Source organism: Oryzias melastigma, linkage group LG13 (genome assembly GCF_002922805.2).
Source record: "Oryzias melastigma strain HK-1 linkage group LG13, ASM292280v2, whole genome shotgun sequence".
NCBI classification, from domain to species: domain Eukaryota; kingdom Metazoa; phylum Chordata; class Actinopteri; order Beloniformes; family Adrianichthyidae; genus Oryzias; species Oryzias melastigma.
Window position 1 is genome coordinate 21,580,680 of NC_050524.1, and position 15,925 is coordinate 21,596,604.

At 38.6% G+C, this 15,925-nt stretch overlaps 1 protein-coding gene across 2 annotated transcripts in view; it reads left to right on the plus strand.

Annotated features, from left to right (window-relative positions):
• Positions 1 to 375: 375 nt before the first annotated feature.
• The window catches only part of gucy1a2 (guanylate cyclase 1, soluble, alpha 2), a 58,269-nt gene continuing 42,719 nt past the window's right edge, over positions 376 to 15,925 (plus strand). For both annotated transcript variants that reach the window (XM_024276796.2, XM_024276797.2), the window contains exons 1-3: positions 376 to 2,773; positions 14,916 to 14,977; positions 15,464 to 15,588. In XM_024276796.2, the coding sequence (XP_024132564.1) occupies positions 2,462 to 2,773; positions 14,916 to 14,977; positions 15,464 to 15,588 (499 nt within the window). In that variant the 5' untranslated portion in view covers positions 376 to 2,461. The remainder of the gene's footprint in view (positions 2,774 to 14,915; positions 14,978 to 15,463; positions 15,589 to 15,925) is intronic.

Sequence of the window (15,925 nt, forward strand, 5' to 3'; positions counted from 1 at the left end):
TAACCGTCATTAATGCCAGTCAGGAGCGTTGTTCTGAGCTGCACCACCGCTGCAAGCCCCATTAACTGCCCACGGAGCCCTCTTTGTCTGTGGAAACCCATGTTGAACACAACTGGCACATGGCCTTGAGCCTGGATTATTGACCATGACTTATTACCATTTGATGTAGCTTGATTACCACCTCAGTGCAGTTAACCGAGTTCTCTTTAGCCTCTTTCTGTGGGTCTGCTTGATACAAAGGAACATTTGAACCTCCCTTTTTATCTAAAATTATTAGTTGATGTTTCCTGTAGCTATTTTGGAATTTTGTATTTATTTACCTTAAAACAGAGTTTAATCTAGCCTTTTTGCCATGCATGACGTTCTGCATAGTCTTCATTGTTCATATGCGCTCTTAGATTTTAGAACTGCTAATTCCTGGTCTTTTCAGTCCAAGTGAAGGTGGCCTGTTCTTATTTTTTTATCTTTGGATGGAATTAAATCCACATTATACATATGAATGCATTAAGTCTTTGAAATAAGCATTAATGGTCTCTTCCCTGGATTGGATTTTAGTTTCCAACAAAGAAGACGAAAGCTTCCAAATGCTTTTGTGTAGTTTTACTTCTTGTATTTAGGTGTTTTTATACTTTAATTCTGTTGACAAATATGTTTTTTCTTTTTTAGAAAAGGTGATATGATGTTGGGCTCAAGATAACTTGACATTTTCAATATAAAATCTGAAACCAGTTAACCAAAAAATAATAATTGCAGATCAACATACGTGCAGGTCAAAGTCTGAGGTATTCCCATCCATTTGTCACACAAGGTTCAAGTTATCAACAGAATGGATGAAGTTATGAACAGAAGACCAGAAACTTTAACACACTGAGGACAGTTTGTTTCTTTCTTTTAACCCTGTCTAAGTGTATAAATGTTTGACTTTCTACCACAAGCATGGACTCTTGCGTTTTAGGCTCTCAACCAACTGGAGTCAGCATTTAACCCATGGAGCATGCTATGGTCCGACCCCAGAGGGTCTGCAGAAAGCTCACAAAAGAGAAAAGAGACATCCAGGCTTTTATAAACCCTGAAACAAGAACATGCAGACCAAAAGATCCAAAAATGCTGCCCTACTTTAGTGTTTGGATCCTACCATGAGCTGGTCTTCATGGTGGACTGAAGTACCATGCATTACATACAGGAACATTCTGACAAAATTAACCACAAACTAGATTTTGTAAAAAAAAAAAAAAAGCACAAACACAACAAGATACGATTGGATAAATAAATACATAAATCCAAATGAATAACCTCATGGATTTAAAAAAAAAAAATTTTATACTAGACCTCCACAAACATAAAGACGTTGAAAATGTAAATGGATGTGACTGCTGCAGGAATATTTAAATTTACTTTATTTCTAATTATTGTTACTTATTGTCAAGAATTAACATTTTTCATTTCATGTATTTAATGCTAAATATTGTATTTTTTTATTTTATATATTTTTTATTTTACATCTATTGTTTTTTTTAATTGTCTGAAAATATTCATTTTTTTACATTTTATTTATTATTTTAAGTTAAAGTTTTACAGAGTAAACTAATATATATTTATTTGATGTATTGTATTATTGCTGAAAGATTTCATTTTGGTTTTTAAACGTGTCCTCGCGCCGCACTGAAGCGCTCGCGCGTCGACGCTTCTCCTGCGCGCGCGCAGACTTTGCCGCCGCGCGGTGCACGTTGTTGCTGGCTGACCGCGCGCTCTGCTCTCCTCTGGTTTTTCAGGCTCGCGCGCCGCTGCAGCTGCCGTGTCCGAACCTCAGTCCACGCGGGAAGGAGACGACAGGTGAGGGACGGTGGATGATGAGACGAGCGTTTCTCCTCAGGCTGAGAGGAGCCCGTTGAGGAGGGGAAGAAGGAGGTGGTGGTGGAGGAGGAGGTGGAGGATGTCGCTGCGGCTCTCATGGGGGGAGAAGACACATTCTTGTGGAGAGGAGCCCTGAGGAAGAAGGAGGAGGAGGAGGACCGCAGCATGGGACCACGAAGCGCTTCTCCGTGAAGGAAGCTCAGCTCCTCCTCTGAGGAGCTCAGCGTTCACCTGAAGGACAGTGGACTCACTTGGGGGTGAAAGGGGGACTGATTTTTCGGAGGACCTGCTCCCCTCCCCCCTCTTGCCCCCCTTACATAAACGTTTGCGTGCCTTTAGTGCCCCCCTCTTCATCGCTGAGTCCACACGCAGAGGCTCCTCGCACGCGAAGATCAAAGCGACTGGACGCGGACGCAATCTGCGCGCGCGGACAGGCCTCACCCCCCTCGCCCCCCACCCCCCTCTGTCTGATGCCTCCCCGGCGCACAGGTGGACATGGTACGGAGCCCGCTGTAGCATTGCCATCCTCCTCATCACTACTGCCGCTGTCATCATCATCACCACCATCATCATCACCACCCTCCTCCTCCTCCTGTTCAGCACCACAATGTCCTCTTCGTCGCGCAAGATCTCCTCCGAGTCATTCAGCAGCTCGGTGGGCTCGGACTGCGGGCTGGAGAGCCCCGGCGGGGACGGGGGGGATGGCGGTCCGGAGCCGGCGGAGGAGAACCGGGGCTGCCCCTTCTCCTCCCAAAGAGCGCTCCTCTGGAACGGACGCAGCTCCGCCGAGAGGTCCGCGTGCGCGGCCGGCGAGCAGCAGCAGCAGGGACCCTTCATACCCCACAAGAGGGTGACCAGGAGGAGAAGGGTGAACCTGGACTCTCTGGGGGAGAGCCTGAAGAGACTAACCTCACCCACGGTAAGGAGAAAGTTCTTGGACGCTTCAACCTCCTGACATGTCACCATTATTTTAAACACATTACGCAATCTTCCAGTGATAGCCCAGAAGTTTGGGAAGCACATCAGCCACTCCACATCAGATTGATCCTTTACAATCCCAGACGAGTCCTTTCAGACATCCTGATGATGAGCTCTCACAAACAGCCTGAATCATCTGTCAGATTATATAATTTTGTTGTTGTGAGGAAGAGATCTGTGTCAGCCCGCGTGAGGAGAGGAAGGATCAGTGTCCACACTTGTTCCACAGCCGGTTACAAGCAGGTATCAGATCCACACTCGGATTATTGTCTGTTTTTATTAGTGTGTGAACCAAACAAACCCCCAGAGGGGGAAATGTGATCTTTGGATACATGGTTTATTCCTTAGGGGATAAGTTGGAGCACAGAACACCTGCTGAACAGACGGGTTCTGGAGAAACTTGGTTTAAATAAATGCATTTCATGCATATTATGTATACTTGTAACATATACCTTAAATAGAAGTTTATCTATAGTGTTCTTCTGTTTATATGTTCTGGTACAAATTACATCTAAACCTGAGAAAAACTTTCATTTTCTTTTTATCCTGATCATGTTTTTGTAGACATATTTAAAGAGCCACTCAGAAAAACAGTTTTTGTTGCATTTTTCTAATAATGGAGGATCTATTTAAAGACAGTTAAGCTAAAATGACATGTTTGAGTATCTCTTTATTCAAATAGTTGTGAATCAGGAGCAGACGGAGAAATGCTGTTTAAAAAAGATTGCATTTGTGACTTAGAAAATACGCTGGGCTGGCCACAGGCTCCCTGCTCCGCTCCATTCTGATGCACTCACGTGTGGACAAAAAATCCAAATATGTCCTCCTCATCCGAGCTGGCATCTGACTCAAAACTGCACGGCTGGATAGCTCTGATACCATTTTTGTTCCATCAGTGTTAGATAGAGGGTATGAAGGGTTCTAAGCTAGTGGGAGAGGGCAGATGGGTGACGGGAAGGGGGGTCGGGTTGGCCCGCGCCAATGGTTATACCCACAACTGAGAGCTGAATTTCTAATGAACTATTGCAGAAATGTATGTATTAGAAAATGACATAGTTTTTTTTAATTTTGGCTCATTTTTTAGAGACCACTGGGAACACTTTTACAATAGATCAAAAGATGATCAGAGCGGGACTTTAGATAGATTATAGTCGATCATTGGACACAAAATCTTAATTTAATTATTCATATACTGACATTGACATTATGAGTTTAGTGCAAAACAGAGCTTTTATTCTGAAAGCCATCACTCTGTTTAGATTATAGAAGCATTTGAAAGGAAAACATATTTGATTCACTTTGTTTCATTAGCAAAAAAAAAAGTTTTTTTTTTGTATAGCAGCATCATCGAAGCCAAATTTTGGATTTTTTTTGTATTCAAATACATCTGACTTCTCAAATATCTGATGTTTATTATTTTCTGGAAAGATCTAACACCAAATGAAAACAGCAAAAAAAAAAAAAAAAGCAAAAAAAAAGCAGCAACTCAACATTCCACAACACCATCACCAAAAAGCAAACTTAAAACAAAAAAAAAACTAATAAGAAGCTAGTTCAGGCTCATATACATATGGTTCTGTTTGTGCCAAAACTATGCTTTTGGGTCCACTGTCTGTCATTGGTTTGTTGTTTCTGGCCATGGTCCACTGTCTATGTCTACTGGAGTTTATTAAGCATTTGTTTATGACTATGTACCACATAGCAATATTTTACATGTGCCCATGTTTTTAGTGATTGCTTTGCATTTGCTTCGTGATGTTTTTGCATGAAAAACTTTGCACTTGTCTTTGCTTTTGTTGTTTGATCTTGTCGTTTCTTTATGATGACAAGAAATTCCTTGGTACCCATTGTCATGCAGAAGACTATATCTTTCATGTTTGCGTAGGCGCGGTCCAAGTTAGCATGAAACTAACTGATGATCAACTAAACATAGCCAACTTTGCTAATAACATCTAACAATCATAGCAACAACTACTAAAGACTTCTAACGATGTGGGGAAATGACAGGACAGAATGACAATTTTTAAATGTAAAGCAAGCAGAAATATCACTAAGTAAATACAAAGCAATAATCAATGAAGACATAATGAAGCATATGAAGCATAGATATGGTTCAGATATTGCTTTGAAGTACATAGACAAAAAAAACAAAAAAACAAATGAATGAATGTTTAATAAACTTGTTCAGTAGATAAAGACAGAGGACATAGTGGACCATCGGCAGAAACTATGCACCAAAAGACATAGATTGTGGACCCTAAAACATGTCATTGGTACAAATAGAACCCCATACAAATTAACTAAATTCATTCATGGGGCGGCAGCAGTACAGAAGTATGTGTCAAAATGTCCTTGGGCAAGAAACTGAACCACACATTGCTGCTGGTGGTTGTAGATTGGCCGTCAGTGTGTGTGGGTAAATGGGATTGGGACTATAACGAACTTTGGGCCAGTAAAACTCTATATAAGTATACACCATTTACATGCCATTTCCTTCTCTTCAAAGCAAATACTTTGCTTCAGTTCAGATGTGTTCATGACAAAGCCACGGAAGACCAGTAGACTCTTTAGTACCTTAGATTTTTACTGTTTTGCAATCAAGTCCATCAAATGGCCAAAGTAGTTCATGGTTTTGTGGCTTGGTAACTGTGTGTCTGACCTTAGGTCCATGTTCTGTTGAAGACGTACACTCAGGCTTAACATAGAACTGTGAGCAAACATCACTGTCCAATGTTTCTTCCCTTTTAAGGAATTGTGATTTTTATTGTTTGCCAATTCGGTCCTTCAAATGGCAGAATCGATCTAGAATTTGGTGCTGACAAGGAATACACCCTTTAAATGTGAGAGATCTTTTCTGTAAAAGCTGTTTGCAGGAACTTTTAGTGAATGTTGAGATTAAAGATTGACATGTATATGCTGGACAGTTAATTCTTTATGTCAACTTTACGATTATAAATGTCAAAATTAAAGCTGAAGTTTGAGTTTTCTCCGCCCACATCAACAATGGTCAATTGGGTCAAAGTAAAGGGAGTCCATCTGTTGTTCTCATCTGTTGTACGGATTAATCTGCACACAACATGGCCTGTTTATTAAATCTACAGTCCTACGACATCCACCACTTTGTCATTCCACACACCTAAGTAGATGGATCACATGACCAACACCATGTGAACTCCAGGGTCTGGTTGAAATGAACAGCATAACCAGAACCAAACATTAACAGGTAAACAAGACATACTATTCTGTCTAAATATTGCCCCACCCATGTGTCCACCCCCATGTCCAATCAAAAACAGGCTCCAAATAATAACACTTTTCAACTCAACTTGAAACAACAGATTTAACCTCCCCCATAGAAAACAAAGCAATGTGCACAAATGGAACTCTAAAACCAGATTGTTTTTGGGTTAAAACCTGACTTTTTAACATGGGGTCAATAAGAAAAGGCTACATTTTGTAGGCTGCCTCTAGTGGTATTTCTAGGAACATTTAGTTTCTTTCTTGGAGAAAGGAAGGAGTAGGGGTTGGTTAAAAACGGTGAAAGAGGCGCAGAAACTGACACTCAACATGGTTGGCATGTTGATCTTAGTTGCAGGTCTACCAAAGTGTCAACGGTTACCAAGGCAGCAACCATGTTGATGCGGTGCATTGGCTGAAACCGAGTTGTAGTCTCAGATGTGAGCGTTCTTACTGGTCATCAGAAGAAAAGGGTTTTGTATTAATAAAAAGAGGAAGTTTAGGCTATTTTCTTTTGTTGGTGCTATGCCTGATTATTCAGTGCAACCTTTTTTATTTTTATATTCACAGGTTTTAATTTACTAGTCAATAAAATTTAACACCTCAATCAAACAACGGTTATAGAAAACACCAGATTTCAGCTCCAATTTCCAATGGAAAAAAAAAACAATATTTCAATAACAAAACTGTTCTTGTTCTGTGTTTAGAAGCAAGTCAATTACATTTATTATGATTAATATAGTTATCATTATTATTATTATTTTTGATAGTATCGTGGTGTTTTTTCCATCAGAAATGAACAGGAAAACGTTTAGCTTTTTCATGTCTCTTCCTCCACATGTGAGTCAGAAAACCTGTTAGTGCTTCACCCGAGCTCAGCTGAGGGTGTAGCTCCATATGTGCTGGCACAGATGCTGATGGTGCTTGTAGAGGCAGTTCTGACTGCACCAGAGCACGCTCTCTGGGGTGGGGTGGTGGTGATGGGGGGATGTCTTCACCCTCACCACACTGACCCAGAAGCAGAGTCATGCCGATGCTCAAACATGGACAGATCTGCAGGAGAGTGAGGATTAATTGCCCCCTCTCTCCTCAGTTACCCCCTGGAATGGGGGTCATGAGTCTTGTGACTTCTGCTGACAGAAAGGCCACAAAAATAGACAGAAAACTTGAATTTTTGGTTCTTAATTCAGCGTTTCTTTATTGGATCTGAATGTGTTTATGAATTTACTGCACTTCTTCTGATAGAGGCCTGCAAAGGCAGGATTTAGGACAAGGTTTGACTTTAAATGGAGTTTCATTTCCTCAGTGACTCTGCAGCTCAGCAAAGTACACTCAAATAAGCATGTTTAATAAAAAGAGTTTTATAAAATAAAGCATAGAGTGACCAATTTGTAAAATAAAAAATATGATCCCTCATGCGAGCCCCCAAATGCTCAATGCTTAGTCATCAAATGAGAGTTTTTACTATTGATTAGCTTCTTCTTTAGCCGTTCGTATAATTGCGCTGCAGCTTTTTAACATTCTGGAAATTCTCTGAGGGGGAGGGGTTGTTTTGAAAAATGGAAATGCGCACATCAGATGCTCCGAAGTTTAATCTCGTTAGCAGTGCAGAAAATCTTTTGACTAAGCTCACAAGCAATTACAGCAGGTAATCCTCATGAGAAGCTATGGCGGGCGAGCGTGCACGCGCGAATGCTGATGGCGGTCACTGCTCCATCATTTTTCATGTGGCCAGATACGCCGTCAGCCTCCTTAAAAGGATCGCAGCAGAACAAACGGTGTGAGGATCCCTCTGCATGTTTGTATGTCTTCTCACTTTCCCAAACTTTTGATGCAGACATCTGAAGCCATCTGCTGACATAAAAACCTACTTTCCTGCTTAAAATGTGTTTTTAATTTAATTTCCTCTGAAGGCTGTTAGGGTAGCAGTTGAAATACAGAGGAGAAAAGTGTCCTAAATAAAGTCAAAAAGCTCAAATGTAAAATAGTGATTTGGTAGAAAAAACAAAAATCATTATTTTTGGTCATGGTTTGATTACGGCACTGACATTCTAAGCCTATTAACTTAGAAATTAAACACATTGTTCTCAGATTTTTTTACATTTAGCAGCTGTAACTGGATTATGGTTCGTTTGGATTCTGTTTTTTCCTGTGAGATTTCTTTTAACCTTCATTGTTTGCTTATGCTTGCAGCTGCACTCATGGGAAAAGTATGGTTTGCTTGTCGAGTTGACAGCATCAGTTTATTTATTATTTGGACAATATTTAAGATTCAGTTAATGCAGGTAATGCTAGAGGAAGTGAATTGTGTTCATTAAGAAAAACTATAGGAATTAAGTCATGAACTTGAAGCTGCTGAGATGACTGATGCCAGATTGACCTAATTTAAGTGCCAATCAAACAAAAATGTAATTTTCCTAAACAATGAGCAAAACAAAAGTCTTTGCACTCTGATTGGCGTTGTAGATAATTTTATTTACTTCATCAATACTGAATCTACTTTCATTAATCCTTTTCATACTGCAACAGCAGGCAAAGCCCTTTTGCCTTTCAGGCACTAACACACGTATCTGAGGTCAGCCAACCAATTTGTATTTATTGACATCAAAGATGACTTCGCGACATCCAACAGGATAAAATTATTCAACGCAGCTCCTACAGATGGTAAATTTTAACAGATAATAATTACACCTGCATAATACATCGCGAATTTATCGTCATCACAAAATCAACCTGTGCTATACACGTATAAAAAAAGATGACTTACATTGCAATAAATGGTTACCTTAAATGTTGACCCATACAGAAACAATCTTAGGGCAGCTTGATGTATTTAACAGATTAAATAGAGCCCATTTTGTATTTGGCCAATTGGATGGATAGATGTTAGATATTTGCCTCCTATGTAGACGTGGGTCATTTGGAGTATAATTTAAGTTCTGTTGAATTTATTATAAAAAAAGATTCTGTGAAATGAAAATGATGTATTAGTTATTTTGTTAAATGGTCATGTATATCGCAAGTCATATCGTCATTGCAATATTGATCACTAATATCACACCTCGGAAGTTTTTCTAATAATAATTATATTTTGGGCTCAATTTAAATAATTTCTTGTAATTATTTAGATGTTGTATAATATCACAATACAGGTGGTCCATTTCTGTTAAAATGGTTCCCTTCTGTCTAACCTCCTCCATAAATGCTCATATGATCAATCAAAAACTAGTGGAGAAAACAGCAGCATTTTTTTTTTTTTTTTGCCAACAAGCTTCTGTTAACCAAACATTTTATAAAGCAATGCAGCTGTACAAGATGAGAAAAGAAGCTAAGCAACAGTTTAAACTTTTCTGATCTAAGAAGGTGCTCTGAAATACAAAGGGATCAGATCGTATCTTGTGGACAGTACACAGGGAGTGCAAATAGGTAATTCTCAATCATCTCTTCTACCTTGTTTATTTTGAGACTCCCCAAGGCACAGTATTGGGGCCTCTTCTTTTTAACCTGTATATAAATTACTTTTCCAAATATAGCTCCAAATGTAAAAATACAACTATATGCAGATGACACAGTTATTTATGTACAAGCAAAAATTAATGATGAAGCCGGTATTCTATCAGAAGTAATGGTGCCAGTTATGGAGTGGCTCAAAAACTCATGTTTTCAACCTCAATTAAAAAAACAAATACAGTCTTTATGTTTACTTCATCAACAAAGAGAGAATACAATAGACTTTAAATGTCTCTGTGTTCACTGTGGTGCAATTTAACTTTTAAAGAACATATTGAAAAAGTTTTTAGAATTATTAAATTTAATTTATCAAACTTTTGACATAGACAATATTATTTAACCACTGAGGCAGCAAAAATACTGTACATGCATTCCATGATTTTTAGTCAATTCATCTATTTTCTGACAACATGATCTTGAAGTCACTCAAGTCTCTATTTAAAAGAATATTTGAAACAAACTCTTAAATATTCTTTGTGTTAATATATATTTGCTGACACAGATGGTCCCAGTGAAGTTCAACAGAGTAGATGGAAAATACCGGAAAAAATAGAGCAAATCCCTCCGCTTTATGACTTGCTCTCATTTATTTCCCCATGCTGCGGATCCTCCTCGCTGAGTCTTGTCTGGTGGTGCAGTTTCTGTTGAAGAGTGGGAGCTCTCCAGCTGTGCTGAAGCACCAATGTCCCCACTGCTAGGACTACAGGCCACGCCGGTCGGTGTTAACGAAAACCCTGGGAATGGAGAGGAAATGAAAATACGGTAAACAGGGACACATGTAGATGTGGGAGACGGGAACATCTACAGTGGAGATAAGCTGCAGATGGGAAGGAAATTATGCACAGAGAGTTTCTGTACAGAAAAATCAAACCAAAGAGATTTCACTGAAGGATGTAAAACATTTGCATTGCTCCTCCTGAGTACCTAAGTTTCATCTGTCCTCCCACTGTTCATGAAAAGACCAAATAAAAGCAATGATGGAGAAAAATGATGATGTTGCCTGCTCTTGCTCTTTTTTTAATTATCACAAATGATCTGATTTTAGTCTTTTCACATGTTGCTAACCCAATCCTGCATGTTTTTGCGACTCAGAAAATCACAGTAGCTTTATGCACAGCAGAGGATGCACAGCTGCGGTGCAGCAGACTAATGGTGATGCATGTGATCAGTGTGTTTGCACGTGTGGCTGGCAGGCCTTTTCACTGTTGCCTCTGGTCGTTCTGCAGAGTCCTGTGAGCACAAACCTCATGCTCTGAGATAAATGAAAAACTACCATAAGGATGCACAGATGCAGTTCTGAACGCACATGTTTGGATCATCCGGGACATAATCTGAGGATTATTTAAAGAGGAAACTGATAAATGGCTTTGGCGTTTTAAATTTATGGATATGGTTACAGTTTTCAGACTTTGTTTTTAACTCATTGAGCACAAAAAAGGTTCAACAAGATACAAAATTACATTTCAGAAAATGATATACTTATAAATACTTTCCCATTGTTGCCATGTCGATTTATTGATTCATTTATTATCAATTATTTAACCAGGAAAGTCTCACTGAGATCTACTGTTGTTTTTTTCAAGGAAGTCCTGGCCAAGTTACTACACAACTCAATACAAACAGCAAAGTTATATGCATATATAAATATCCATATCAATAGATAGATAGATAGATAGATAAAATGTCATAAATATGATCTTTTTAGTTAGCATTTCTTTGTCTGAACCTGATTTACAAAGAATCGAATAAAAAAATACTCAGAAATGCCATTTTAAGCTTAATTATCGTATTAAATGCCCCCATCATTAGAAAAATGTGTTAAAAACACGATTGTTTATGACAAATCGTCATCATAGTGGCACTTTTATGATTTAATCCCAGGTCCTTCAGAATAGTCCAAAACAAAGACAAAGTTGTGACACGTGGTGGATGAGTTGTCCTTAACAGAGAACTCCAGTCTGTAGGTTCCCGATACTGACAAGCCATTGTTCCTTTGGGCATCCTGACACTAGGGACAGACACAGAGCCTCCTCCGAAGATCCAAATTCAAATACGAAGGGAGCAGCTTCAATGAACCCTTTATATATAAATCTGTACCAGTGTGTGTGAGCTGACAAGCCTCCAAAACAGACCATCCAACTAGCGAGTGGAGTTAAAAGTAATGAGTTTGTGGACCAGTTTGCCATAAAATGCAAAGACACTTGAAAAACTGAGTCAAGGTGTAGCAGAAAGTTTCTTCCTTGAATGGAAATAAAACCAACCAAACAAAAAACCCTCAATTTTGGACACAGCTGTTTTTGAAGAACATTGACATGAGGCTTAAAAGATTTCAGAATATTTGAAAGCATCAATGATTTCAATAACCAAGGCATTAGGAGCAACAATAGGGGCTTTGTTCTTTTGCTTCTTTTTACTGTTGGAAACTAACATTACTTCATGCTTCATTTAGTCAGGACCTCCAGCATGCATTGGGGAGATTTGCAGCTGGGATGAGGATCAGTACTGTATCTTGGTCCGGTCCCGGAAGAAAATGGATGGATAGATGAAGCATTACTTTAGTTTTGCTTGTATATGTCAAAGACTCAAAACTCTGACTTAAATGTATTTGTAATTTGTTTATAGCTTAAGTAGTGAAAGTTTACATTACTCTTTTTCTACCCCACATCATTTAATTGTACACACTAAAATGTTTAAGTTGCTTGTTAGATTATTTGACTTTATTTACATTATTCATATAGCTGCAACATGACCTCCATTCACAGAAAGTGGGAGATTGTGTTTGAATGAGAGCGCCCTGGCCGCTTCATGGCTTTTCTCAGAACTCATCAGGGTTTACAAGTGTCTCCTTGTGGTTTTCTCTGTCTGATTTCTGTCCAGCAGGGATGGAGGTCACAGCGTAACCCCTCCAGCTGGCACAGCGTGCTGCCGTCGCAGCCGCTCATTTCAGCCCCATCACGGATAATCGCGCTGGACCCGCCCACTTAAGCTTAGGTTGTCAACAGTGCAAAACACGCCAGCTGCACACACAGACAAACAAGGCGTGTGCATTTCACGTTCAGAAGGAAATTTTAATCCAGTTTTTTAAATGATATTTCGCTCAGTGTAAATAAGGATAGACTATATTAACCCTCTTTCCTTCTGTTTATTGTGTTGAATTCATCTCTCATGAGGGAACATTTTTATTTCATCACCTGTTTTTCTGAAAACATGTAAGAACTGTGATTTACACATCAAAGGGATGTTTGAATTCACTGACACTCATTGGAGCGTCCTCCTCAAACAGCTCATTCTTTATTCTTTGGCCTCTCACATTGTTCTAAAGTTGCTCAGAAACTCCGATTCCTGCGTGTTCTGCTACGATGTGGGTCTGGATGTCCTCAGACATATGCCGTCTTTGCACAGGGGGAGAGCAGCAGCTGTCCCACTTTCATCAGAGATGCAGAAACCTGCGTTAGTCAGGATTTTTCACTCCAACATGCTCCATAAGGCAGGCAAACACAGCAGTGGGAGAAGCTAATATTTGGAGCTAAATATGTCATGTATTCAGATTTTATGTGATGTTAATTCTCTTTAATCTGCTTTTTTCTTGAAAGGGGACTAAAATCAGACGGTTTGGTCAGAAATTCTGACTTTTTTAAAAATAATTTTTTATCCTTTTCTAAATCTTAAACCTTTAATTACTTGCTCAACTAAACAGTAGAGCACATTTAGAGAACGTATTACTACAAACATAGACTGTGTGTATTACTCCCCTAATGCAATATGCAGCAGGAAAAAATGTGTTTTAATTGATTTAGTTTGGTTAGAATGGAAGCTTGTTCAATAAAAAAGTGTTTTTGTGCTAAATTTTTTACTATTCAGTTAAGAAAAAAAAATCTTTTTTGGTTCTAGAAGTCCCACAAAATCCCATCTCCTCTGTTTAGCTTTTGCTCATATTTTAGCACTTTTATGCAGTTAAACTGCATCATGTCTGCTTTCACAGGAAATCAGGTCATTTTTCAAAGTAATGTACACAAATGTTAGACTTTTAGAAAATATATTATTTACTGAAGGTTCCTATATTTAACATAATTTCTCAGGTTTTAAAGCTAATGTTGCTGTATCTATAGTTCATGTTTAAGAATGGCAACTTTTTTTGTTCAAGTTCTTGTGTTTTACCCTGTAATGTTTGTGAATAAAGTAAGTAAGAAGAATAAAACAGACTGGCGAAATTGTGAAGAACACATAAACAAAACAGACATGGATCAGGTCTGTAACATGGACACACATTGTGGCATTTTTCACTTTTAATTGCAGATCTTTTTATGGTTTTCATGAGCAGATAAGGTTAGAGTCCAGTCTGTTTGTAGTTTTTGCTTTTGTTGCAAACAAACAAACAAAAAAACATGGGGAAAAAAGCGCAAAAAATGAAAGTGAAAAAAACACCCTTTTTTATACCAGGTTTCTGTAGGTTGGGTAGCTAAAAAAAAAACTTTTCTTTTAGCTTTGATTCTTAATATTTTTTATAAGGCTTGTTTCATATTAAACAGAAAAACTGGTTAAACCAAGTGGCCAATTGGATATGCAGCTTTATCATGTGTCTAAAAAATAGTGTTTAAAATAAACTTGTAAATCATTGAAGATTTTTTCTGCAGACTCCTGGGAAGTTAAAACACTATGAATCAGTTGTGGGCTACGTCCATATTCCTTCTAAGCACTATATAGATCCTTGGCCATTTTGTTATGCTATCTGAATTCACAATTCCAAAATTGAGGGTCCTTGAAATCTCCCTGAAGACTTTGTGAAAAACCAGTGTTCATCGATGCTCACTACATTGCCAAATATGGAGCAGAATGCATTGCGTTTGAAAAATGTTTGCCAAAAAATGTGCATAAATGTAAGTTTTTAATAAACCGTCATCATTTTTATCATCAGAATACAGAGGAGTCATAAAAAGAAGTTGCATTATTTATTAGATTTTTACTTCGTGAAATCTGTGATGTCATACTTGCCGTTTAAAAAAAAAGTAGTGAGCATGGTGTCCAAATTGCTTTAAAAATCCAGGAACACTTTTTTGGTGTGTTGGAAAATAATTTTTAAAAATTGCTCTTAAAAAGTAATCAATCCCTGTAGCTCAGGTGCAGAAGATTTTCTGTTCACCTGCAGGATGAGCATAATCGCAGTTGAAAGGATCCATTTGGCACTAAATTAGAATGAATGAGTTCAGTGTTAAAAAGGCTGAAGAAGGTGAACACTTTTAAATGCACCTTTCCTCTGGACGAGGCAGTTGAATCAATAGTATCTTTGAATGTTCAACACAAAGTCAAAAGTGTTTTATGTTTCCTTCCTCTTGCAGACCCAGACTGTTCAGGAAGCTCTACAGCGAACCCTGCAGTTCTACAGGAAACAGGAAATCAGGTTGGACCTTCTGCCTGTCTCTTTTTCTGCTTCTGGTTTTTCCTCTCACACGTCTTCACACGTCTTCTTCCTTTTCCTTGGTGCTTCTCACCTGTCTTTCACACATCACACACCTGTTCAGCCTCTGTGAGCGCACACTTGTCATTCTCCACATGCTAACTGGGCTGCATACTGATGCAAAGCTGCTGTGGTGGAGGACATCCATTTTTGGCCTTTTTAGGACAAGTGTTACTCATACACTTATCAAAGTCTGTACAAATATAATTCCGTAATCAAAGAATAAAGCTTTTCTTTTAACATCTTGGTTTAGTAAATCATTAATTTAAAAGATAATTATCAATTAAAGTATGTAAGTTTAGAGTCTTCTCTGCAGCTGAGTGTGTTGATTTCATTAAAAAAACTTTCCAGCTTGATCTTTGTGCTCGCTCCAGATGCCGTTTAAGCGGATTATATTTAGACGACTTTACGAGTTCATGTTTTTGACAGGTGTCAGGAGGTTAAAAGTGCAGAACGCCGGAGAGAACAGGCGGAGGAGAAATGCCCATTCCTGGAAAGTTCTGGTTCAGAAGAAGATGTCCTGCAAATCCTTCAGTACATGGCCACCATACTTGGTAAGCACGTTAAGATAAATAAAGCACATGGAGTACACTGGCGTGTTTTGGCTTGGATTGAAAGAAGCTTAAATGGAGGAGAGTTTGAAGTTTTTACTTTTTGGTCAAAATCACTGCAAATGTCGAGTATTTTCACCACAAAATTGTTTAGCAAAGCATATAATTTCTACCTAGAAATGCCATAAAATCCTATCTCCACTGTTTAGTTTTTGCCCTTGACTTTGTATTTCCACTCAGTAAAATTGGATCCTTTCTGCTTCCACAGGAAATCAGGTCATTTTTCAAAATAAACGTCGATTTTTAGAAAATATGCTGTTTAGGTTCATATAACTGAGCA